Source organism: Alligator mississippiensis, chromosome 6 (genome assembly GCF_030867095.1).
Source record: "Alligator mississippiensis isolate rAllMis1 chromosome 6, rAllMis1, whole genome shotgun sequence".
Lineage (NCBI taxonomy): Eukaryota > Metazoa > Chordata > Crocodylia > Alligatoridae > Alligator > Alligator mississippiensis.
Window position 1 is genome coordinate 3,280,502 of NC_081829.1, and position 25,253 is coordinate 3,305,754.

At 58.2% G+C, this 25,253-nt stretch overlaps 2 protein-coding genes across 2 annotated transcripts; both read left to right on the forward strand.

Annotated features, from left to right (window-relative positions):
- Window positions 1-1,043: 1,043 nt before the first annotated feature.
- Window positions 1,044-19,143, forward strand: TRIM63 (tripartite motif containing 63). Its single transcript, XM_006276782.4, has 9 exons — window positions 1,044-10,144; window positions 11,193-11,359; window positions 14,268-14,436; window positions 14,964-15,059; window positions 15,543-15,776; window positions 16,176-16,198; window positions 16,648-16,772; window positions 17,377-17,451; window positions 18,556-19,143. The coding sequence occupies exons 1-9, from the start codon at window positions 9,986-9,988 to the stop codon at window positions 18,564-18,566; spliced, it is 1,059 nt and encodes a 352-aa protein (XP_006276844.1). The 5' UTR covers window positions 1,044-9,985; the 3' UTR covers window positions 18,567-19,143.
- A 219-nt stretch (window positions 19,144-19,362) lies between these two features.
- SLC30A2 (solute carrier family 30 member 2) lies at window positions 19,363-24,995 on the forward strand. Its single transcript, XM_006276781.4, has 8 exons — window positions 19,363-19,552; window positions 20,031-20,245; window positions 20,803-20,949; window positions 22,551-22,704; window positions 23,253-23,430; window positions 24,086-24,191; window positions 24,301-24,435; window positions 24,768-24,995. Exons 1-8 carry the CDS (start codon window positions 19,503-19,505, stop codon window positions 24,911-24,913), a joined length of 1,131 nt encoding a protein of 376 aa, XP_006276843.3. The 5' UTR covers window positions 19,363-19,502; the 3' UTR covers window positions 24,914-24,995.
- The last annotated feature ends 258 nt before the right edge of the window (window positions 24,996-25,253 follow it).

The window sequence follows — 25,253 nt, forward strand, 5'->3', positions numbered from 1 at the left end:
TCTCTTCTGAACCAGTTCAGCTGCAAGAAGAGTGGCTCAATACAGGAATTACTCAGGCCTGTGTTAGGTGGAAGTTCATATTAGATGCTCACAGTGGTCTGTGCCTTGTAACCTTACAGTGTCTGGCTCCCTGAGAGGCAGGGGCTCTGGATCTGTACCTACACTGTGGGTGGGACCTGGCATCCCAAAGAAAGCTAAAAGCATGGGCTTGAAATCTAGCTGTAGACCCGAGCCTTTGGCTTTAGGTCATTATGAAAAGCACTCCAATGCACTTTGAGTTGGAGGTGGGGAGCCCAGCTTTATACCTCTGCAAGCAATTCCAGACCCACAGCAAGAAAATGAGCTTGACTGATTTATGCTGTAGCAGGGCCAGGGAGACGGAGGTGATGAGCTCCTCCCCGAATTGCTCCCCCTCCTGTTACAGGTAGGGGACAGGTGGATACAGACTGGCCCTTGAGGTCCAAGTTCTCTCTGTACGCTTCCTGCAGTAAAAAAACCAGAGCCCCAAGGTTCAGGACTTTGATCCTGTGCTTGGTCGGCTCCCTGGCTGTTCGTTTCTAGCTCCCCGCTTTTTCCCCAGGTGGGTTCAGACTGTCCTTCGCTGTGCTCAGGTTCTGAATTGGCGCTGGCAGGGCGGCAGCGCCTTACAGTGGCCAGCAGGGACGCCCTGCTACACAGTCCGTGCTGCCAGCTGTTTGAAAATTGATATGAAATGATTTGCTTTGGCACAAGCTAATAAAAGGGGAAAGCAGTGGGAGGGGAGGAGAAACACCGTGGATCTCTGCTCCCATTCTGGAAGCCTGGGCAGTCGGAGATTCATTCAACTCCCTTGGCTCCCCTGTTGAGCCAGTGCCTCTGATAAAGGCCCAGGAGCTTGATAGGAAAAGCTCCAGTGCTCCCATCCTCCGGCTAATACATGGATCCTTGGATTCTGCTTTCCAGCCTGCGGTTTCTCTCTCTTCCCCGCTGCGAGCGGGTTCGTGCAGAGGTGGAGCTGTGTGAAACTGGATCGGGGATGGGTCTGGTGTGTGGGCTGCAGGCGATGAGCGGTGCTAGCATTATTTAATGCAGATTTGCTTGGATAAAAAGCCCAGGGTGGCAGGGCTGAGTCGTCAGAGATTCGTTCTGAACCTATTCAGCCATTTAGTTCATTTTAGGTTTCCTCTCCTTGATGGAAGGTTGTTATTAATTTCAGGCTGGATTAATCAACTCCCTTCAGATCTCACCCAGATTAATTGATCGTCTGTCCAGCACTGATTAGCACATCCTATAGACTTGACTAATCTAGCCAGAGCTAATTAGTGACACAACTAGTCTCTTCCAGGCAGCCAGCCTGAAGCTGATTAGTATTGCCCAAGCCAGAGCAGCCCATCCAGCCTTCTTAATCAGTTTTATCCACAATTAGTTAACCAATTTCACACTAGACTAGTCCTTCAGACTCGCTCCATTTCCAAGGCAGCTACTGCATATTACCTTCATTTACTTGGGTCTAAACTGCCTGATCTAGAACTAATGAGTTTAGCTACCAGCAGGATTCACTGATTAGGATTCAGCTGTGTCAGATGGGTCACTTCAGGTTGCAGCAGGTAGGTGTTGTGATGAGATGCTTTTAAGGGAGGAAAGAATAGCATTCTCATGCAGAAAACACGAGATCTAGGTATTTCCCCTGCATTCATGTTATTCCTTAATATGAGTTTCCTTAACTCCTTCTCTGTTTGTTGCTTCATGGAGCTGGATCAGGAGGTTTCGTGAGTATAAGCAGCAGCTCAGAGGCCTGGCAGGAAGAGCTGACCTGGGCAGTTTCTCTGGGCTGGGCACTGGGCTTTAATGCCCTCCATATAGAGCTGCTGATGAGTCAGGAGTGACAGACAGCGGCTGATGGCTGGGAAGTGCAAATTCTCTCAGGCAAAGCCTGCAGTGTGAGGAGGGGTGGGAGCCTGCCAGCCAGTGCCTATAAGTCCTCAGAGGTAGGTCAGGCAGCGAAGCTTCTTGAAGGAGATGGGCCCTCTGCTTTGCGTGCGAAGGGAGAGCCCTGCATGCAGCCTTGCGTTGCAATGCACAGTGCCCCCCACGGCACCCTCAGCAAGCCCCTGGCTGGAAAGGGAGCAGGTGGTGGCTGAAGTGCAGTGGTGTAGGGGTGCAGGGCAGGGCTGGATGGGCACTGGGGAGGATGGACTGGTGGACAAAGGGCCTTGACCTTCATGTGCAGCAGACACAGGCTGCTTGAGTCCCCCAGCTGTGCCCTGTGCTCCTGGCAGCAGCCCACATGCTGAGGGCCCCTGAGTTGCATTTCAGTTTCCAGCACTTCAGCGTGGCCTGATCCTGCAGCAAAACCTCTCCGAGGTGGCACCTCTCCCAAGCATGGTGTCCATGCCTCTCACTGCCACTGGATTGCCAGGGCGGGCTTGGATCCTGGCTGCCTGTCGAAATAGTGGAGCAGCTGGGGGAACTGGCCTCTGCTTCAGCTCGGTGCGATGTTGGTCAGACTACTTCATGGTTTTATGCTGGGCTGTCCAAGCACTTGGAGATGCCCAGGTAGTAGGTGCTGCAGAAGGGGGAAGCACCAGCCTTAATGGCAGCCACTTCAGCATGGAAATGCATTCTGCTAACATGTTTGATGCTCGTGCTCACCATGTGGCTTCACCCTTTTCCCTGACATCCTCATGCTAGGCTGCTTTGGCAAGCTTCGCCTGGCCTACAGCTGGCTCCCCAGCTCCTCAGGGGCTGATACCAAATCCAGAAACTGCTTCATGCATGGCTGAGATTTCAGCCTTTCCCCAAAGCTTTCCCTTCCAAGCAGCTATCATCTAGGTCAGTGCTTCCCAACCTCTCTAGGCCCCAGCCCACCCTACTTGGAAAATGCTAGCTCTTGGCTTTCGCTCCATTTTTGACTACAGCAAAATACTAGAGCAATTCTGTTGCAAAGATCTCCGATCGCAATGGGGCAGGGTGATTGTGACCCTCTGGAGAGCCCTGGGGCTGTCGTGTGAACCCCGTGTAGGTGACTGCACACCCAACAGTGCTTATCATGTCGAGCCCTGGGGCACCCTCAAAAGGATCTCGGGGGTACCCGGGTTGAGAATCGCTGGTTTAGGAGCAGCCTGAAGGTGAGACCCTGACACAGGCCCCCAAAGAAGAAGGGACTGTACTGCAACACGTTTGCTGGGCTGGTGTTTTTTGAAGGGGAGGCAGAGAAGACATAAACCACAGGTCCCGACTCACACTTTGAAATGTGAGCGGTTGCCAGCCTAGAAACAGCTCTAAATAACAGCTGTGCCGTGCCTAGCTGGCCACAGAGACCTGTTACTTAACTCTCCTGCAATAAAAGACAACAAACAACAGGCCGTGTCCTGGCTCTGGGACCCACGCGGCCCCAATGCACATGATGAAGCTGGCAGGGCTCTCCGATCCCAGGAGATCACAAGGATCAGGGGATCAAGTGTGGCCTTGTTCCTGGAAGCAATGGAGCAAGGAACAGCACCAAATGCTTCTGGGCTTTTAGACTGCAGGACTTGACACGATCGGGGACTGAAGTGGAGGAAGTTCGGGGTCAGGGTGGCTTCTTCCTTTTTCCCCATCCTCCTCCCTGGCTCTGCCGCTGACCAGCTGAACCATTGCTCCGCTCCTCAGCAGAGCCGTCCATGAAGCAGGCAGTGAATAGTCCTTGCCTGGTCATGCTGCAGTGGTCCCTGGCACTTCCCCAGTCACAGAACTGCTGCGTCCTGGGGCTAGGAGCAAAACTTCTTGCCCCAGATAGCTTCGATCAGCAAGAAATAGTTCATCTGCAGGGAGTTATACTCGCTGCTGCAGGAGCCGAGTGCATTCAGGCCTGCAGTGCTGAGGGCAGCATGGATGCCTTTTGTGCCTGGAAAGCAGCTTTCCAGCAAGCCAGGAGGAGCATCTATGCAAGGGGCAGCTCAGACCTCTGCTGCAGAGGGTATGGCCTGTATGAGCAGAGATGCTGACAGCTGCTGGCGCTCACCTGGAGAGCCTTGGATGCAGGGATCTAGTCTGCCCAGGCCCTTCTGAAAGTGCCCCACCTGCCTCTCTGGGCATCCCCTCCCCTTTGGCAGCCTGGCCCCCAAGCCCTGCTCAAGTAGGGTGCAGGATCCCCTCCAGCCTGCCTTTCCTCTCTGCCCTAAACAGGCTGAGCAGCAATGGTGGGGCCTGAGCGGCTCTAGGGACAGGCAGCAGATGCTCAAGCCTCTCATTTGCAGGTCACCTCTAGCCCTCACCTGTTGCAAACTGGCTGCTCGGTGCCAGGGCACAGCTAGCTCGAAGGGTCTCGGGCACCAGGGGAGAGGTGTCTGCGTTCCCAAGAAGCACCCCCCAAGCTGGCATTAATTGGCAGCCTCCTTGTTGCCCCATCAGCAAAAAGCTGCAGCCTGAATGAGCAGCCCTGGTATCTGGAGGTGGGTTCTGCCCATCGGGGCACAGACAGCCCCCTCCTCTTCGACATGCCAATGCCACATGGACCTTCCCAGCCTGCCTAGGTCTCTTGCTCTCGGTGAGGTCTTAGGCCTGGGAGATGCTGTGTGTGGCAGCTGCTGGTCTGGAGACGTTCCCTGGCCTGATGTCTGCTCTCCAGGGCCCGTCCTCTCTGGTTCCACGCGTGCAGCCCTGGGGAGTCTCCCCACCTCTGGATGCATGAACCAGCTTTGGGTTGTAGGGGGGGCATTTATATGCAAGAGGCTGCAGGAGTTTCCCTGTATTGGGTCTCTGCAAGCACCACAACACCGGTGCTGGAGCGAGGCAGGGGTAACAGGCTACGGACACCGGCTTAGGGGGCAAACCGGTCTTGTCTAGCTTAGTCCCCTCTGCAGAACAAACCGTGTCCAGCTGGGCTGGGCTCTGACCCCGGCACAGCTCCTCTGCTGGGTCCCACAGGACCATCTTCCCACACCCCCATGCATTTGGGGCTCCCCTGGTGAGCTGCCTGGCCTGTCTGCTCTGGGAAATCCCAGTCCCAGGTGTGGTCTAGGTTTGGGGCTGGTTCCCTGTGGTTTGGTGAGTGCTCAGGCCACGTTTCACACCAGGGCACAGCAAGGATACAGGGTGGTCTACTGACCTGCCAAACAGCGCAGGTAGCAGCAGGTGCTGACCTGTGTCCTTAGCCCCTTTCTTGGCTGCCAGCCCCAGCCCTGAGCCCTATGGCACTGAACGGGGATGGAGGGGCCAGCCCAGCCAGCCTGATGCCCCCGTCCCAAACCTGAGTCACTCTTACATGAGCTTGGAGCACAGCCCCTGGGAAAACCAGCCCCGTAAACACGCGCCCGTCTGTCATCATGCCCGGGTGAGTCAGGAGGCTATAATTAGCCGGGCTGACCCCCCACAGCCCCTCTCGCCTGCCTGTACTGACAGGCCTCCCTGCAGCCGGGGGCCGGGATCTGGAATAATAACCTGTTTATCGCTGGGGTTTGCTGGTGAATCTGGAAGCGACACCCTGATCATGTGAACCTGGTATGGATTCAGCCTGGGGGGTGGGGGTCGCAGCCTTCATGCTTGAGGTTGACACTTGCTCTGCCTGGCCACGAAGATGTCTCCTGGACAGCTCCTTCTGGGCCAAATGCCAGATTTTCACCCTGAAAATGGGGTAATAAGGGGCAGCTGCTACTTGGGTGGCAGGGGTCACATCCCTTGCTCAGGCACTGCTCAGTGATAGAGGAGCTCATGACACAGGTCCTGGACTCCGCTCCCAGCTCTGCTCCTGCCCTTAGGGCAGCCTCTTGGTCCCCCTGCCTCAGTTTCCCCATCTGTTGGTAATACACCTTGAGATCTGTGGATGGAGACTGTTCAGGACTGTTCCCCTGTCTCCCGCGACTGCAAAGTACCTCTAAGAAACCCTCTAGGGATCCCTGGGCAGATGGGGAAAGATCTCCATGCATCTGAGCTGTCTGTCTCTCCTCTCCGGAGCCTCCTTGTCTCACCCAGTGGAGCCATAAATCCCAGCCCTGTCCCCATGCAAGGGAGCTGACGGGGATGTCCAGCATGCAGGCCGAGAGTGGTGTCCTGTGACGGGGTGGCACCCCTGTGGAGAAGGAAATCCCCTTTCCTCTCCCATGGAAGGAGCCAGCAGCTCAGATGTGCCTCCTGCGGGACGTGGGTGCCTAGACGGGGCCGGGCTGCACCGGAGGTCCGGGCACAGCACAAGGGCCTCTCTCTGGGGGGGACACCAGCCTGCCATCTCCCAGCAGAAATAGGATCCCAGGCCGGTTGCCACAAGCAAGCCAAGACCCCCCTGAAACCAAGGTCCATGTGGGGGACACCACCCTGGGGCCCTTTGCCTAAGAGTTGGGGCTTCACCCCAGGGGTGCCTGCCAAAGGCTGGAGGTAGGGCTGCACCCCAGAGGTGGCTGCATTTCAGTGGCAAACAGAGAGGGCTTCTCCATTCCCATTTCCCTGTGGGTGAGGTTGCAGGGAGCTGAGCAGCTGGGCCCCAATTAGCAGCTCTACCCCAGGCGGGAGCAGTTACCAGGCGGTATTTCTTTTATTAACACTTCTGCCCTGGAAACTGGCAGCCGGCAGCCCAGCTTAAAAAAAGAACGGCTGGGATCTGAGCTAAGCAACTCCCACCCCCCACAAGTGCCTGAGACCATGGCTGATCAGGGCTGTGCTAGCCTCCGCCAGGAATAGCTGGAGCTGCAGTGCTGGATGCAGGGCCCCATGCCAGCTCGCTGGCCCCGGGTTTGTGCTAGTGTCAGGCAAATCCTTGGAGCCTAGTTGCTCTGCTAGTCGGCATCTCCAAGCTTTATGCGCACAGCCACAGACGGCCCCCAGGACTGCGGCTGCCTGCAGAGGAAGCCCCGTCAGGCCTGGAGACTTGAATTCCTTGCCTTGCTGGGTGACCTTGGCCAGCAGCTTCCCCTTCTTCCTCCTCCTGGCTTATATCAGGCTCCTCTCTTTGGCCTGTCAGCGCTTCGAGGCAAGAGGCAGCTCTCGCTGTGCGTTTGTCTGGTGCCTAGAGCAATCTCAATGCAACCTCTACCCTACAGGAATGACACTCTGCTCCCAAGCTCAGCCGCACAGATGGGACTGGGGGAGTCGAGCGAGGTGGCCAAGGTCAGCAGAGAGTCAGTGGCAGAGGCAGGAAGGAGAAGCCGTGTCTGGTGCTCAGCCCTGTGGTTGAAGCACCAGGCTCAGCCTCCTCTTCTCCAGGGAGGGACCAGGCCAGTAAACACAAAGCCAAAAATGTCTTGGCTAATTAGCAAGTGGCCCCAGAAAATCTGCAGTCGAGAGCCTAGGGAGGCAGGCTGGGAGGTTGCTAGAAAAGGATGTTCAGAAAGCTCAGATCCCGGGGCCCCAGAGATACCGGCCTGCTCCTTGCACCCCTACCACTGTAGTAATAACCATGTGATCCTAGCGGGGTGGGGACCAGCCGCTCCCCGCAGCTATGGGAGCTGCAAAGGGAAAGTGGGCTCTGCCTGTCCCATCCAGGAGAGTGCATCCGGCTGGCTTTGCCTACTGTTTTGCAGTAGAAACGTAGCTCTCGCCAGCCCGAGGTGACCCCATGGGGACCAGGAAAGGTGAGAGGTGATGTCGTTTCAGGAGTGACAGCTGAGCGGGGAAAAGGTATTTTTAGACTGTGTGAGTGGCCTAGATTTCCTGTGCTTTCTACCCATGTAACTCCAGTGTCCAGTGAACGTGCTGGGGGAAGGCAGCCTCTGTTAAAGCTTCAGCCCACCTCATCCTTCCTTCATCTGACATAAAGGCCCACCCTTGTGTTTTGGTACAGGTGAGGGCTTGATCCCTTGCAAGATCCATCAGCTCGCCCCATCTGGTCCCTTCCATTGCAGGACGGCCCCGTGGCTCCTGAATCTGAAGCGGAGTTTCCTCCACTTCCCAGGAGAGCCGGAGCTGTCTCCATCCCCGCGCTAAATCATCCCTTCCCGCCCTGGAGCTGAGGCCCCGTGGGGAGCCGCAGGCTGTTACCGTGCCTTGCTGAGTCCAGCAAAACGTCTTGAGCTCTCTCAGTCTCTCCTCTTCGATCCGCCTCTGCTCCCCGTGGGCCATTCCAGCAGCTCTCCTCTGCCTTTTTGTCTTTGCCCGTGCCTGCCGGCGTGTTTGCTTTTAGATCAGGCTTTCTAACATATGAGCCAGATCCACTTTTTTCCTCCTAGTAAAAGCAGGTAAGAGGGACCTGCAGGTGGAGAGTGTCCTGGCTTCTGATGGAGCCAGGTCAGCGCTGCCTGTGCTCTCCTCTCTCGCCTCGGTGCAAGCAGTGGTAGCAGCAGCTGATCCGTCCCCTGCGCCTCTGAACCACCTGCGGTAACACAATCCCGCTGTGGACATCCCCACCCTGGGAAAACATCCTGACAACAACTGGGGCTTGTTGAAGAAGGGGAGCAGGGAGCCAGGGCGAGAGGGCACATTGGGAATGGGTCTTGCAGGGGTGAGGGCACTGCCAGCCCATGGTGGTAGACCCTAACCCTAACCCTAACCCTTCCCCTTCCCTGCAGTCCCCATGTAAACAGAGCTTGTTTTCCTCTGGGTCCTTTCCCGGAGGGCTGGGCTTCTCCAGGGACCGGGGGCACGGCTCGGCTGGCTCCACGTGGCTGCCGGGAAGGTAAACAGGATGTTTTCCATCTGGATCTGGGTCAGAACTCGTGGTAGGAACCGACACGCCTGCATTCTCCTGAGCGTCTTTCCAGGGAATTGCCTGCCACTCACCAGCCCGTCGGCCGGGGAGATGCACAACAACTCTCTGAGACCCGCCGAGAAGCAAAGAAACATAGCCTGGTTATGGGTGCAGGGCACCCAGGGGCGCTGCACGTGGTGGGATAAAACAGTTCCAGGCATGTTAGGGCATATCAGTGGGCAGGGGTGGATCCAGGGGTTGCACTTGCCCCCCCAACCTTTCATGCTTGCTCCATTCGAAGTTTAAAACAACTGTCTGGCCATGAAAGCAGCATTTCTATCCAGGCAGCAGTGAGAGCATCAATGGACTTCACGGCCCATTATAATTCACCTGCTTCCTTCTCTGCGCCTCACTGCACAGGTGTTAACCACCCTCTTTCCGTTTTCTGGTTTATTTTTAAGTGGAGAAAAATAGGTGGTGTTTTATATATGATGATGCATCTCCGCACATGCACCCCCCTTTTCAAGATGATAGATCCACCCCCGTGGGTGGTTGCAGCGTTAAAGACTGTGCAGAGGGGGAGAAAGTCAGGGGCTGGCAGGAGAGGCTGCGAAACGGTTTGGGTACCGCACAGCTGGTCTGCCGCTGGCTTGGGCTGGGTGGCACGGCCAGTCGTGGGACTCTGGAGTGCTGCACGTAACATGTATGAGCACCCGCAGAGACTACGATGCGTGAACTGTTTAACGAGCTGCAAGAGGCTTTGCTGCAATGCCTGGAGAATGGGAGATGCACTGGGAACACCCTGGGTTGAAGGGCGCAGGCGGGGTGAGGATGGTGGGGACGTGCCCTTGGGGAGGACGAAGGTGCCTTGGAAATGGGGCATGGGATTGAGAACCAGGAACCTCGCTCCAAGTTAACCCTTCACAGCTTAGTAAGCAGGGCTGGGGGGGCAGGCTGGGGCTGCTGTTTGCTGTTAACCCCCGAGAAGCATGACTCTGTTGACAGCTGCATCTCCAGTTGCTTTGTCCTGAAAGACACTGGAAATCCCTGGAACCGTAGCCACGGCAAGGCCCGAACACGTTGTCCTCAGCCTTGTTTACAGCCCCCCCCGGCCCTCCAGAGGGGCGATTGCTCATTCTCACATGTGACAGGCAGCAGTTCAGCTGGAAACTTGACCCTTCCCAACTGGTTTTGCTCAACCAGGGCCCATGTGACCCTGAGATAAATTATAAATAGACACCTAAGAGGAGCCGCAGACAAAGGCAGGAGCCAGGCTTCAGTTTTAGGGAAGGAGCAAGACTTTGATCTCCGAAACCCAGCCCTGGGTAAGAACAGGGACCGAGCCAAAGCAGCAAACTCAGGAGCCAGTCGCCCGGCAGTGGATTTAACCCAGAGGGGCTGAGGGGCGCTATGGATTACCAACCCAGCATCATCCGGGACTCGAACCCCATGGAGAACCTGGAGAAGCAGCTCATCTGCCCCATCTGCCTGGAGATGTTCACCAAGCCCGTTGTGATCCTGCCTTGCCAGCACAACCTGTGTCGGAAATGTGCCAGCGACATCTTCCAGGTCAGTGGCCAGGCTGGGAAAGGACGGGTTCCCCCTGCCCGGCATCTGCCAGGGGGTTCGGAGCGGAGCAAGTCGCTACTACGGGGTCGGGAGAGCTGAATGAGGGCTGGGGCTGCCTAAATGGCCCCTACCAGGGGATCTTTCATCCCACAGCAAGCCAAATAGCCCCGCTCCAGAAAGCCCATTTCTCAGTAGAGTTGGCTGCACTCAAGGCATGGCTCATCCGTACAGCTTGCGGGTGCATCGATGGAGCCCCGCAATTTGTAGGGTGCCCATCACTAGGATGCTGGTGCCACGGAGCTAGGGACCCTCCCAGGGAAGGATACTCCTTGGCACCTGCGGAGAGGGGGCTGAGCCCGGCATGGCGACCTGTCCCACCATATCCCCATGTCTCCTGGAGCCACGGCCGTCCCGCTGCCCGCAAGCAGAGCACCCCTGGACGGGCCCCAGCTGATAAAGCCGTCAGCACTGAGGCCCTGCCACATTCCCCGCTCGCTGAGCGGCGCGGCACTTGTCAAATCTCAGCGATAAAGAGAAGGCGGGGGCGGGGAGGAGGGCAGAAATTGGAGCCCGCGGCTGTGATGGACCAGGGCCTGCCGGCTTGGTGGGGTGGGGGCGGCCGCGGGCAGGGCTGGGGCTGTCAAGGATGGTTTATAACTAACAGTTGGTGCATGGCGAGGAGGGAAAGGCGGCATCCCACCAGGCTGGCAGCCACCTGCCCCCGTGGCTCAGGCCTTTAGGGGGTGGGTAAAGCAGCTGTGGAGGTACCTGGACTGCGTGAGCCTGGGAGGGTCTTTCCTCTGCCTCAGTTTCCCCAGTGTGGAGCTAATAGCAATGCCCCCGTTGTGGCTTATTTGTGAGTCTCAGTGCCCCAAGTCTCGGATGGGCGGGGTGGACAAAAGTGCAAATCATTCTGGGGTCCGTGTGGGAGCACCGCCGAGGCGCGGTGGGATGCTGGTGCGGACGGCACAACTGTCTCAGCCCCAGCGGGGATGTCGTGGGGGGGACCGCGTGTGCCGGGGTCCCTCACTCAGCCCTCTCCCTGCAGGCTGCCAACCCCTACTGGCAGACCCGGGGCACCGTCATCTCGGGGGGCCGCTTCCGCTGCCCCTCCTGCCGCCACGAGGTGATCCTGGACCGCCACGGCGTCTACGGGCTGCAGAGGAACCTGCTGGTGGAGAACATCATCGACATCTACAAGCAGGAGTACTCCAGGTTTGCCTCACCGCCCTCGCCTCCCAGGGCAGACGTGCCCTCCGGCCTCACAGGGTGGGGAGAACGGGGGGAGGATCCGATGGGGGAAATGTTCTCGAGCCCGCTGGCTTCAGGGCACATTGTTTCTATCACCAATCTGCCTCTTATGGGCCTTGCCTCCCGCAGGCCGTATGGAGTAGGATGAGTAGGAGCTCAGATAACTCCAGTAGGATGAGATCTCACACCTCCACTGTGCTCTACATCAGATCATCCCCCTCCCTCCCGTTCGCACCAAGCAAGAGGTGTGGGTTGACACGATAGTCCCTTTGCCTTGCAATACTGGAGCCTTGGGAACTAAGTTGGCCGGTGATGCTCAGGGAGAAACTCTTCTTCCGGCAGTAGCTTGTTAGCGTGCTTTCCCAGATCCTCAGCACATTAGTGGCAGGGAGAACCAGAGAAATACCCCCTTCACTCGCCAAGGGCTGGGTTTGCAGAGAACGGCAAGGCAACTCTGCTGGGTTTCTGGAGAGCAGGGTCTGGAGGTTGCCAAAACCGAGAGAGATTCCAGCCAGAGATCGGTCTCCACTCAGGCGTGCAGACATGAAGCACAAATACATTCCCACCCCAGACAGCCAACAACCTTCCCCCCGCCAAAAGTAAAACCAGTCCAAGGGACTGGAAAGAGCTGTGCTGGTTTCCAGAGGAGCCGATCAAACACCAAAGTGGAGATAAGAAATCTGTCCTGGATGGAAAGACGGGAGTGTTGTGACCGGCAGCTTGCAGGGGGAAAGGCAAGGGCAGTAGGCTGATGCCAATCCAGAGGAGCTGAAGGGAATTACAGGAGAGAGAAAATAGATCCATTCATAAACGAGGAAGGGAGCAAACACAATGAGGTTTCCACCATGGCCAAAGCCCCAGCCTGGTCTTGGCTGGTACAATGTGATCTAAGCCAGAGCTATGCAGCGGGGAGGCATGCAGGACCCCAGGCAAGGGACTCAGAAACCACATGTTTATAAGTCAGCAGGTGCAGCCCGGAGTCCGAGGTCTTAAGGGAATTAACTCATGAATCTACTGAATCACTGTAAATATTATTGTAAAGTCATGGGGACGGGGCAGAGGTGATGTGATGGGCAGGTCTGGCGCTTGTGGAAAAGCCATGTTAGCAGATCCCTTCGAGCTTTGAGGGTGAAGCAATGGGGCACGCTTTAGGTACGGAGGAGGGAGCAGGCCCAGATCGACTCCATCCCTCTTTAATCACTTTGTGCAATTAGCAGAGTTAGAGAGAGGCAGATACAGTGCGGTCGATAGAGCGAGCAAGAGCCCCGCCTGGGCTCACCGCAGCAAAATTAGTTTAGCTGGGCCTATGTACAGCACCTGAGCACATGGCTTCTGCTCTCCAGTTCCGTCTTGAGAGATACCGTATTTTCTCACATCCAAAGACCAGCTGCTGGAAATTGCACTGCACATTATATGCAAGAAGTATGGTAAGAGCAGTTTGTGTCTGACAGGCAAATACAAAAGTCAAATCTGCACTCCGGGAGCAAAGCAAGGAGCAGACTTGGCTCCCTGGAGGCTGCTGCTCAGGCACTTACTACAAAGGAAGATCTTTATTACTTCATTCAGCCTTTCAAAAACAAGAGGCATGTTTTATTCCCAAGTGTGTTGTATGTGAGATAATATGGAAATTCACACCCGCCTGGCTCTGAGCACAGATCAAAAGCTGGCCAAGGGAGCATGGCTGGCCGGTCATACAGAATGGCAAGGGCAGAGCTGGGGCGATGGGGGCATCAGACCTCACAGCACTGGTCTGACATTCATTACTGAGATGGATTATTTATCGAAGGAGCGTGCAGAGGCCTCAGCCAAGGCTGACCTGCCATCGTGCTGGGCGCTATGCAAACACACCAGGAGAGGTGGCCTCTGCTCCAAAACATTTATCGTCTAAATAATCCAAGCAGATGAAGGGAGGGCTGATGAGAGCGGCTCCCAGCTCCCAGGGTGGCTTCACAAGCCTCTCATGATTTTGTCCCTAACGTCCCAGCTCCCGGGGTCTGGTGAATCCGTAGGAATCCAATCGCTATTTTTATTTAAATGAATTTTCAAGAGAAAAGTTGGAAAACAGGTCCCTCGATGCCTCCAGAACCAGAAACCACAGAAAAATACTGCCCAGATTTACCAAGTTTATGCCTGTCTCCATGTTCCCAGGGCGGGAGGTGTGATGCTTTGAGTGCAGAGGGGTGGCCAGGGTTGACTTGATTTAACTCCCCTTCTCTCAGCTGCAGTCATGTTACCTATAAAAGGGGAAGCCGACCAAAGGGGCCAGGGCTCAACTGCCTGTGTTTAAATATACCCTGGGCTCCTGCAGAAGGAAATAAAGATCTAGCGGCACCAGGAGTTGGCCTTAAAGAGGCGCGAGGAGCCTCTAACTTGATGGCACCCTGTGTCTATAATTAGGAGATTCTGCATCCTCCGTGAATCTGGGCCCAAGGCACCAGGGACTTAATCATCCTAGTGGATCTAGTCACCTCTATGGCTTGCTCTGCGCTGGCTGGGGGTAGGGCAGAGTGATGCCTGCCGGGAGGTGGTAATCTCAGAGACACGAGTTTGAACGCTCTGAGAACTGGCTCTGAGTGGTGGCGAGAAGGACTGATGGCAGGTGGCACCACTGGACAGGGCTGTCTAGTCCTGACCCTTCCCTTCATTAGCACCAAGGGCAGACAGAACCGGCCTCCCGGGTGCTGGACACAGCATCACAGCAATGAAAATGAGACCCAGATCTAGCCCCGTCCCTCCGAGCCGGGGCTGGAGAGGCTGGGGCTGGGGGAGGTTCAACCGCACTAAGACCCTGGTCCAGGCTTTGGGCTCATGCCACAGCTCAGTCCTAGGCCCGGGTGCCAGCGCTGCTAATGCCTGCCTCCTTTCCCTGCAGCAGGCCCCTGAAGAAGGGCAAACACCCCATGTGCAAGGAGCACGAGGACGAGAAGATCAACATCTACTGCCTGACCTGCGAGGTGCCCACCTGCTCCATGTGCAAGGTCTTTGGGGCTCACAAGGACTGCGAAGTCGCCCCCCTCCAGAACGTCTTCCAGGGGCAGAAGGTACCAGCGACCCTGGGGGCAGGGGAGCAGCCAGAGGCCAAGGGATGCCCTGCCGTGTCCCTAGAGGGGTTCCCATCCGGTCCCCTGGAACGTTGATTGGCCTCCAGGGATGGGGGGAGGCTCTGCTGGAGACACCCGAGAGGTGCTGAGCCGTGCCTTTCGGGAATAGCTTCGGAGCCCCGTCACCGGGGTATTCATAGCCGGGTGTGGAGAAGTCACCTTCTATATTTAGAGCCCCTCACGAGGCCAGCACTGGCTCCAGGGGCAGCGGGTTCTAGGCACCTGGGAAGGAAGGAATTGCTTGAACAGGGTCCACATATGGCAGGATCTCTCCCGGCACGCACCATGGCACCCCTTGCTCTGTGCACTGGGTTCGGGGGGAGTCTGAGAGCCCTGAGCAGAGACAAACCTGATTGATCCTGGTGTCCACACCCGGAGGGACCAGGCTACCCCCCACCATCCTCCTGCCCCCCCCAAGAGACCAGCAGGAGGGCTGAAGCCACCTCTATTTCTGTCCTCCCTCGCAGACCGAGCTGAGCAACTGCATCTCCATGCTGGTGGCGGGGAATGACAGGGTGCAGACAATCATCAACCAGCTGGAGGAGTCCTGCCGCGCCACCGAGGTGAGGCACGGGGAAAATGAGTGAGCCTGCGGAAACCCGAGTGGCCCCAGAGAAACCCGACCCTGAGCCACAGCCTCAGAGGGCTAGCGTGGGCGTTGGGTGCTCGGCCCTGTCCCCGAGATAAAAGCACACATGGACGGTCCCTCAAGGCCACAAGGAGGGAGAGAGCTCCCAGAAGTCCTGGCTTCCAGCTCCTTCTTTTAAGTCTCAGATTCAGAGTCTCTTACTAGTCAAACCAGGGATTGCTTTCCCCTTCCCTGGTGGCTTGCACCAGTATGTTTGTCCCCCCCCAATGTTGCCTCCCTTGGGGATCCTCTGGGGCCGAGAGCTGAGCTCGGGGCACGTATCAGCAGGCGCGAAGGAGTGTATGAGGCTGGCCCCTGCCCCGGGCAGCAGCGAGGTGCCCTGCTCCGTGGTGGGGTCTGGGAGCTGTGCCCACCCCTTCCCTGCCAGCCGGGCACTCATGCTGTGCTTCCTCGGCAGGAGAACAGCCAGCGGGTGCGGCAGGAGCTGTGTGAGAAGTTTGACACCCTGGCCGCCGTCCTGGAGGAGAAGAAGAACGAGCTGCTGCAGCGCATCACCGCGGTGCTAGAGCACAAGACCGGCTTCCTCCAGGCCCTGGTGCAGAAGTACAAGGAGCAGCTGGAGAAGTCCAGCAAGCTGGTGGAGACGGCCTTCCAGTCCATGGAGGAGACCGGAGGTGCCACCTTCCTCATGGTGAGCGGCGTCTGCCACCGGGCGTAGGACATGGGGAGGAGGGGATGGGCGCTGACGGGAGCCTGGGTCTAATCATGCTGCCTGCCCCCATCCAGAGAGATTCCCCCACCTGCCAGATTGTGTCTCCTTTCAACCCAAGCCAGCAGCCACTGGCTGTGCCCTTTGCTACCCCAGCCAGCTGCCAAGCTCCAGCCTAGCAAAAGGGAGCTCCCCAGAGCAGCTGGGCAACATGCTCTGGCTCCAGGCAGCTGCTTCTCAAGGCTCCCCCACATCCCCAACCCTTCCCACGACTGATATCCAGTGGGTGTCAGCTCCACCCTGCTGCTTTGGCAGCCTTCAAGGCCAGTTCTGCTAACCCTTTCTCTCTCTCTCTCTCTCTCTCTCTCTCTCCCCCCACAGAACGCCCAGAAGCTCATTAAAACGTAAGTCCCCAGGATGCATTAGTGAGCCACTACCTCGGTGCCACGCTCATTGTCCCAGCAAAGTCAACGTCCCCCGAGGGAGCTTCAGTTCCCGGGGGGAGCCCTTACTCAGGGTGCAGCTTAAACGCCAAACTCCTTGCAAACCAATTCAAGAGCACACACAGCGCTGCTGCATGGTGTCTCCGTTGTGATACCCCAGCCAGCATGAAAGTGGGACAGGGCGGGACGCTTGAGGGCTATGGGGCTGCTCTGCTAAGTCCTTCTGACTCCCTGGTCCATGTCAGCTCCCCTGTGCATGTGAGAGGGGCTCATGAGCTCAGTTTAAATTGGTTTGTAAATGGCTTTAGTCTAACCAGTGGCCAGGGCTCTGTGGGCAGTGGTTTCAGTCCAGCTGAAATGGGCTCCTAAGTGAGTTAAAACTGAAAGGAGCTTTTTCCTGCCTCCTCCAGAATCGTGGAGGCATCGAAGGGTGGTCTGCTGGAGAAGATCGAGGAAGGCTTTGAGAACATGGACTCCTTCAGCCTGGACCTGGAGTCCATCATGGAAACCCTGAGGGCTATTGACTTTGAAGCAGGTATTGTCCTTCTCTGGCCCCTTCCACTCATGCGTTGCCTGAAAGCACTTTTCTTGTGCTGTCCACCCAAGCGTGCTTTGCAGGCACTGATCGAGCTCAAGGGTTAGAGGAACAGCCAGGTAGCTAGGAGGACGGCCTCTGAATCAGAGCTTCCTAGACCCTAAATGCTGGAGGCTGCACGTAGGAGAGGAACGGTGGGAAAAATCCTGGGTCAGACCCTGTTCGCTCTCCCCTTCAGCATCAGCTCTCTGCTGCTGTGTGACAGAGGAGACTGGGCAGGATGGACCTACGGTCTGACCCAGTCAATGGCAGTTCTTCCGTTCTGATTTTCTTCACAACCCCCACGGGAAAGGGGCACCAGACCCACTTTACAGAAGGGAAAACCGAGGCCTAGAAACTCCAAACCAACTCACCCAAAGCTAGGCAATAATTTATTAGACAAACCAAGTACAGAATCCAGGGCATGTCTCTTCACAGTCTAAGAGACATCCTTCTTTCCCTAACCCCAAAGAAAATGCCGACACGGAGGTGTGAGGGTGTCTTCTCTTGTATAAGCGCCGGGGCGGGACTGAGGGGTTCTAAATCACACCCTTTGTGTTTGAAGAGGAGGAAGAGGAGGAATTTAATGAGGAGAGAGAAGAATCAGAAGAGGAGCTGTCTCAAGAACAGAAAGTCGATGGTAAGTCGAGAGCGGAGCGCGGCAGGCTGGCGAGTGGTACAAACCCAGGGACTCGCAGCCCTCCTGGGTCAGGCCCTGCAGACAGAGGCGCCCGGTCTGTTCCTGCTGCAGCATCTCGTACCCCTCACTAAAATAGCAATGAGCTCCTTTGTGCGCTGCGGGGTACAGCTTCCACTCTGCTGAGACCCAACGGCGCGCTCTTGTTGCAAAAAAAGCAGCAGCCTCCTAGGCTGTACGAACAGGAGCATCGCTTGTAAATCAAGGGCCGCGATTCTGCCGCTCTGTTCAGCATGGGTGAGGCCTCCCCTGGACCCCCGTGTCCAGTTCTGGGCCCCGTACGTCAGGAGGGATGTGGTCAGTTTGGGAAGAGTCCACTGCACTGCAATAAAAGTGATCAGGGGCCTGGGAGGCAAGACTGATGATGACAGGCTGCAAGAGCAAGGGCTGTTTAGTCTGGAGAAGAGAAGATTGAGGGGGCATTTAATCACTGTCTTCACCTCCCCGGAGGGTGATGACAGAGAGGATGGAGATGGGCGTTAGGGGGACCACAGGCAACAGGACTAGGAGCCATGGCTTCATGCCGCAGCAGGGGAGATTCAGATTGGAAATGAGGAGGAACTTGGTGACTTGAAGGGTGGTCGAGCATCGGGAGGAGCTGTGGGTCCAGCTATCACAGCATCCTGCCTCTGACAGTGGGATGCTTTAGGGAGAGCATTGAGCTGGGTAGATCTGGTGACCCATCCCCTAGTCGTTACCCTCCCCTAACGGTTTAGAGGTGCCAGAGCAAACGTCTCCACTTGTTCTGTTCAGCAGCTATTAACAGGACAGTGCAGGAAACTCCCTCTGAGGCATACGCTGCCTGACTTTCTGGAACCCTTGCAGGGAGGAACAGCAGGTGCTACAAAGCAGGGGTCGGACAGGGTGTAAGGATGAGGCTTTTCTCACTGCAGACCTCTCAGGGGTGGAAGGGACTCCCCAGAGGCAGTGGTCAAAGTCCCATTGGGTTTAAGTGATGCCTGGGGGAAATTTCCCATCTCCCCTTCACTCCTCAATCTCCTCCTGCCATCAGCCCCCCTCACCTCGTCTCCACCCCTCCTCTTCCAGCACCTCAATAACGGAGCAGGAGGAAATCCAGAGCCGAAGAAACTCCCGTGCAGGGAGCGGATGGATTAGCAGTCGGGGGACGGGGTGGGGGAACACTCTGACTTTGTGCCAAGCTGCAGGAGGCGGCGTCCGGCGTCCTGGATCCCGGGGAAGAGTCGGGCTTGGCCAAGCAGGATGAAAACTTGAGCAACGGACACTTTTCTATACGGGTGCAAACAGGAATATTCCGTACATTTTATACGGCCTCTTTTTGTATATAATTGTGACAGGACTTGAACCTTGTTGTCTTTTGTAAAAGCAGCTCTGTTGCTCCTTCCTTGTGCCCTGCCCGCTCGCAGGGGCGGGCGATGCTGGTTCTGGGAATGACGGAGTTTCTTTGCAACTGGGGGCGGGCGGGGGGTCCAGGTAGGACAGCACCACACCTCAGCGCGCAGAAGGAGCTGGAGCAGCTAGAAAGGCTTTTCTTGTGTTGTGTTTGTTGGGGGTCCAGCTGAGCGCCCTCCCACGACCAGGCTCTGCGAGGCGCGGGCTCCCACGGGATTTATTGTTCACCTTGCACATTGTTACAATAAAGGACCTCGGGTCTTATCTGTGCCTGGCAGCCTGGGTTTCTCGCCGGCCTTGGCGCTCGGGGCCGGGCTTTCGGAGGGGCCGAGCCCAGGTGATTTGGGAGCAGCAAACCCCCTCCTTCAAGCACTTCTAGTCTCCTCCCGGAGCTCGGCACCACGGCGCTGGGCCCCGGGAAGCGCGAGCAGCCCCGGGCGGGGGCTCCCGCAGCCGAGGGCGTGCCCCGCGGGGCCGTGCGCACCGGGCGGCGGGAGCCCGGCCGCGCTCCAGGTGCTCGGCGCTGCACGTGTTGCAGCCGGCGCTGCCGGCCGCCCTCCGCCCCGCTGCACACGGGCCCGCTCCGCTCCGCTCCGGAGGAGGCAGCCGGGGCCGGCGGCGGCATGGAGCGCGGCGAGGAGCGGCGGCACCTGCTGCACGAGCCCGCGGCCGGGTGAGGACGGGGCTCCGGCCCCTCCCTGCTGCCCCCAGTGCCCGCAGCGCCCCCAGCCCCCTGCCACGGTGCCCCTAACCCCCCGGTGCCCCCAGTCCCATTTGCCCCACTCCTAGTGCCCCCAGCCCCTGGGTCTCTGCCCTGCTCACTGGGGCGGGGAAGGGGGTTCAGGGCTGCAGGGGAGGCGGTGGGAGCTCCTGGGGAGGCTGCCAAGACTCCCAGGAGTGATTCCCTGGGAGCCCGGCCTGGCCGGGGAGAAAGGGCTGGATGTCAGCGGGTGGGCGCTCGGGGTCTGAGCCTCCCAGCGGCCGCTCTCCTCTCTTCGGGCGCTGCTTTGGGGTGGGCTGGAGATGAACCCGTGGTCCTTCATTCGCGGGCCCCCATTTCGATTGCAAACCTCTGCCCGCCCCCCACGGTCTCCCCTCCCGAGCCGCCCGCCACCCCCAGGGCGGGCAGTAAGGGCAGCTCTGCGCTTCAGGCCCTGCCTCGGCGTGTCGGGGAAGGATTTCCACAGCTCCGTGCTCAGGTACATGCCGGACCTGGCCTCCATCGAGCTGGGGGTACAGGGCAGCCAGCACTGCCACTCGCAGCGGGTCACCGACGACCACGGCGGCTCCGATAAGGAGCGGGCGCGAAGGAAACTCTACCTGGCGTCGCTGATCTGCCTGGTCTTCATGACGGGGGAAGTTATAGGTGAGGTGCAAGCCGTCTCCACTTGATAAGAGCTGAAACATCCATGAAAAGGACTCGTTTTCCTCCCACTGCCCTGTGTTACGTGTGGCTGTTCTTCCCTGCCGCGTTCCACCCTAGAAGCAATTGCATTTGAGCACGGCAGTGTGACCACGGTAGTATACCTGCAGGTCTGGCTGAGGGCCCCATCCCCGCAAGGACCAGGCCAGCCTGGGGCAGCAGGCCAGTCTCTGCCTCTCTTCCTACCCACGAGACAGAGCTAGCGTAGGGGCAAGGCTGAGTGGTGCGGGACCCGCAGAGCTGAGGCTTCTCTGTGCTGTAGTAGAACAGGGGAGAGCACCTAAAATCACAGCCCTCCCCAGGCTCCCTTCCTGCATCGGGACAGACACAGCGAACATTTGGCTTCAGAGAAATCCCAGCAGCCCCAGCACATGGCCTGCAACTTTTTGGGGGGTTGCCCCCTGTACCTCTGAGCTTGCACCCTGGCACCTCCCTCGCCTGGGGCTGGGCATGCTGGGAGGATCCCCTGTGCAGCGTGCCCCACGTTCTCCACCCCGCAGGGGGATACCTGGCCCACAGCCTGGCCATCATGACGGACGCGGCCCACCTGCTGACGGACTTCGCCAGCATGATGATCAGCCTGTTTTCCCTGTGGATGGCCTCACGCCCGGCCACCAAAACCATGAACTTCGGCTGGCACCGAGCAGGTACTGTGGATGGGGGTGGTCTGTAGGGTGGCAAGCTGCCTACATGGGTAAGTCCTCGCTACCTCTCCGTCCACCACTGACCAGCTCTGGGGATCGTGGAGGCTCTCCTGCCTGGGGTGACCTCCCCATCTGTGCCTTGTTGGACCAGGAGTGGAAGGTGCATCCCCTCCCTTCTGACGCGGGGCTGGGAGACGGGACAAAGTGCCCCTGTCCAGCCTTACAGCCCGTAAAACACTCGTGGCTCTTGAGCAGTGAGGTGTGCTTGAAGCTGGGGCCAAGGTGTGGAGGGTCATGCCCTCCACAGCTGGACATGAGCAGATCCTGCTGAAATCAGCAGTGGCCTGTGCCTGGCCTCAGCCCCGCTATCTCAGCAGGGCAGGCCTTTGTTCTGGAAATCCTAGAGGCCCAGGTGTCTGTTATCACTTCCACGGCCCTTGGGCTTTCTAAATGCCCCCTCCAGGAGTTCCTGCCTGGGCTCTCCCCCTCCCTGCCCTGCTCTCCTTTCTGGTAACAAGTGTTTGTGCAAGCGCAGGGTCTGAGCCTGGTTTCTGCTGGCACAAACCGTGGGCTTTGCTACTCCACTGGCAGTTTAGGTTGGGATTAACTATTCAGCCCTGTACGGTGGCTGCAGCCCTGGCCTCTGGATCCAGAAGGCCAAATGTGAGCCCAGAAGCTGGGCTGTTCTCCCTGAAACCACTGAGGCTGGGTGTACGCTACACAGCCTTGCCAGTGTAGCTGTGCCAGGTAGGAGTTGGCAGGGGGGCAAAATCGCCCACCATGAAGAGCACCGGGACAGTACAGAGTCTAATGGAGATGCAGGGATACCAGTAAATAAATGCCTCTTTAGCCATCCCAGCTTTCTGCTGCTCTACGGAGTTGCTATAAGCCATGCAGCAAGAGTCCTCGGGCTGGCATAGCCCCTCCGCGGTGCTAGCAGGGGTGCCAGCAGCCCCTTTAAATGCGTGGACTGCAGATACTGAGATTCGTAGAGAGGTGGCTGGCTTGTTAAGAGGAAAGCATCGCTGCAGCTGCTGCAGAGCCAGTGCAGGTCTTGCGAGGGGGAAAGGACACCATGCTGCATCTCCCTCGGTCATTTGTGACTGCTGTGTGCAGCTGCCTTACGGCGTTGATGCTAAAGGGCCTAGACTGTCCTAACTGAGTGCCCTGCCTTCTGTGCTGCTGTGGTTCGTGCAGTGCCGGTGGGCTGGACTTGCAGCCTTTTAGCCCTGGGGTCTCAGAGCTGCTGTGATTTGCCTCCAGAAGGTGCAGGGGGAAGCAGTGGGGCTGGAAAAGCAGCTGGCCCTGGAGGAGCAAGTTTAAGCTTTGTGCACAGGGGCCTCTCCAAGTCCCCGTGCTTAGCTGTAGTTCCAGGGGCTGGTACGGACCATCAAGGAACTAGAAATGGCAAGCAGAGGCCTTCCCCCAATGCTGCCGGCTTCACAGTGCAGGCCGTAGAGGGGGTGCTGGAGCTGAATGGGGGGAGCTGCTTTGGGAGATGAAGGGAGGCTGCCGTGGCCACTCCAGGTCCAGGAGAGGCTGGGGGCGTGGGGAGAGCTCGGAGGTGAAGCATTCGCTCTAACCCTGGCCTTGCCCCCCCGCAGAGATCCTGGGGGCCCTGCTCTCGGTGCTGTCCATCTGGGTGGTGACGGGTGTCTTGGTCTACCTGGCTGTGGAGCGGCTGCTCTCCAACGAGTACGAGATCCGAGGGGAGGCCATGCTCATCACCTCAGCCTGCGCCGTGGCCGTGAATCTCATGTGCGTGGCTCTGGGGGTGGGCTTGGAGAGAATGGGCGGGAGTTGCTGGCTAATGGCAAAGGCTAACTCCCTCCTATGGGAATGCCCCGACTGGCTGGTAAGCCTTGGTCACCCCTAGGGATAATTAATCCAGGGACTGGGAGGTCTTCTAGGGCTGGAAGCTGGGGGATCCCTGTGGGTTTCCAGGATCAGGTCCTGGTCAGCCAGATGCCAGCAGGGATTTTGCTCATGAATGCAGAAGCTCTGGGCACCTCTCTAACCCACCTCCCCATGCCACAGCCTCTTGACATGTGCCCTGCAGAGGTGAGGATTGCCCCCTCCCCTCTCCTTGAACCCCAGCTGGATGAGAAGGGGCTTGGGGGTGAGACAGGCCCCTGCCTCTGGGGGTGCAGCTGCACTGATGGTGCATTTAGAGCAGGCCAGGCCAGACTAGGCCAGCCGTTGCTGCAGGCTGCAATGGCAAGCAGGGCCCGTTTCCATGAGCTTCAGGCAAGGGGAAAGGCAGAGGCAGCTCCCTCGATGCCCTGACACCTCCATCTCCTCCGTAGGATGGGTGTTTCCCTCCACCAGACCGGGCATGGCCACAGTCACCACGGCCATGAACACGGTCCCCACGGCCCTGATGCCCAGCCCAACCCCAGTGTCCGTGCCGCCTTCATCCACGTGGTCGGGGACCTGCTGCAGAGCATCGGTGTCCTGGTCGCTGCCTACGTCATCTACTTCAAGGTGCAATGCAGAGGTGTGGGGGGGAGCTGGGGGTCTCCTCTGGGCACAGCACAAAGCACCAGCCCCTTGTTGCACTGTGGTGGTCGCTGTCCTAGGAAGGGGGGGACCTGGTCTGAGTGCCAGGAGCTCTGTGCCTTCATCCCTGCCCTGCTACTGACTCTCCCTGCATCCATAGGCAAGTCATTTAACTGCCCCACTGGTGCCCAGCACTGCACAGGCAGCCAGGACACAGAGGCGAGCTCCGCAAGGAGTGGAAATTTCAGAGAAATGCAGGCACGTCGCTCTGTGCATTGAAACCTGGCTCCAGGATCCTGAAAGATGAAAGCCCATGGGATTTTTGGCTTTGCTTCTCACCACACATTACCCACCTGGGCCAGGGCATTGAACCTTCCTCAAGGGCACTAGAGATGTTCCTGGGAGGCCTCCCAGCCACGCAGGAACCCTACGCAGCTCGCACTGCTGTTCTCGCTGACATCCTGGGCCCAAACGGCTTCTCCTGTGGAGCCGTGCTCAGTAACTCGGCTCTGGGTGGGCACAGGGTAGCTGCAGGGGTGTGTGCCGTGTGGCTGCCAGGTGCAGGTCTTGGCAGTGCAGGGTTATTTTTGGGGAACCTGGAATTGTGGTGACCGCTCCCCTCCCCTCCCTTCCCTGGCAGCCGGAGTACAAGTTCATGGACCCCATTTGCACCTTCCTGTTCTCCTTCCTGGTCCTGGGCACAACGCTGACTATCCTCCGAGATGTGGTGCTGGTGCTGATGGAAGGTGAGGTACCCAGCCCCGCTGGGAGCAGGAGCTTCTGCCCCAGGTCCGTGCGACACCTCCCTCCCTTCCCAGCTGGGCTGGGGACACCAACTCCCTTGCCCCCTTCCAGGGACCCCGAAGGGGGTAGACTTCAACAGCGTAAAGGAGATCCTGCTGTCCATCGATGGCGTCAAAGCCCTGCACAGCCTCCACATCTGGGCTCTGACCGTGTCTCACCCCGTGCTGTCCGTCCACATCGCCATCAGTGAGTACATCTGCCCCACGGGCTCCCAATGCGGGGGCCTATGGAAGTGTTGGCCTCGACCTTGGTCATACCTGTTGGCATTGAGTGGCCAGGTCGAGGCTGAGGTGCTTTGCAGCCCCTGTGCTCCCTTGGCAGGGGAGAGGCCAGAAATGCTGCTGGAAGGGGTTGGGGGGGGGGACTGTGGGAAACCCACAGAACGAACCAAGGTGGGCACTTGCCACAACGCAGCCCTGCGATTCCTGCCTCCAGCGTCTCTCAGAGAGATGTCAGAGCAGACGTGAAGCTTTGGCCCCTCCTGTGACCTCTCCCTCCCCTGCCCCCGTGCCCCCCAGACGAGAACGCGGAGGCTCAGGCTGTGCTGAAGGAGGCCAGCGCCCGCCTGCAGCGCGAGTTCCACTTCCACACCACCACCATCCAGATCGAGAACTACTCGGAGGACATGCGGGACTGCCAGCAGTGCCAGAGCCCCTTCGACTGAGGGCTCCTGCCCCGGGCAGACCCCGCACTGCCCTGGGCCGGTGGCAACCTCGAGGCGCTTCAGCTGGGACTCGATGTTCTCAGCACGGACGCTGGCCAGGAGCCCACTTGGCATCAGCGTGGCAGCCGGGGCAGGGGGTGGGCAAGCAGGTTCCCTGACCCTGCTGCCTCGTCCTCTGGGTCTTTTTTCACCTCCCCTGTCCCTAGTAGACGCTGTCACTTTTAATATTCTGGAAATAAAGCAAATAAAACTTCTCTACCCGGTAGCATGGAGGGCTCCCTTACTGCTGGCTGCTTTTCCTGGGACTCTCAGCTGCCCTGATCTTCCCTTCCAGTGCTGG

Excerpts from the sequence above, each read along its gene's own strand:
- TRIM63 (XM_006276782.4), top strand. The coding sequence starts at position 9,986 with ATGGATTACCAACCCAGCATCATCCGGGACTCGAACCCCATGGAGAAC. Across the intron at positions 15,777-16,175 it reads GAGGTGCCACCTTCCTCATG|AACGCCCAGAAGCTCATTAA; the intron begins GTGAGCGGCGTC and ends CTCCCCCCACAG. Across the intron at positions 16,199-16,647 it reads GCCCAGAAGCTCATTAAAAC|AATCGTGGAGGCATCGAAGG; the intron begins GTAAGTCCCCAG and ends TGCCTCCTCCAG.
- SLC30A2 (XM_006276781.4), top strand. The coding sequence starts at position 19,503 with ATGGAGCGCGGCGAGGAGCGGCGGCACCTGCTGCACGAGCCCGCGGCC. Across the intron at positions 19,553-20,030 it reads CTGCACGAGCCCGCGGCCGG|GCCCTGCCTCGGCGTGTCGG; the intron begins GTGAGGACGGGG and ends TCTGCGCTTCAG. Across the intron at positions 24,436-24,767 it reads GTCCGTCCACATCGCCATCA|ACGAGAACGCGGAGGCTCAG; the intron begins GTGAGTACATCT and ends CGTGCCCCCCAG.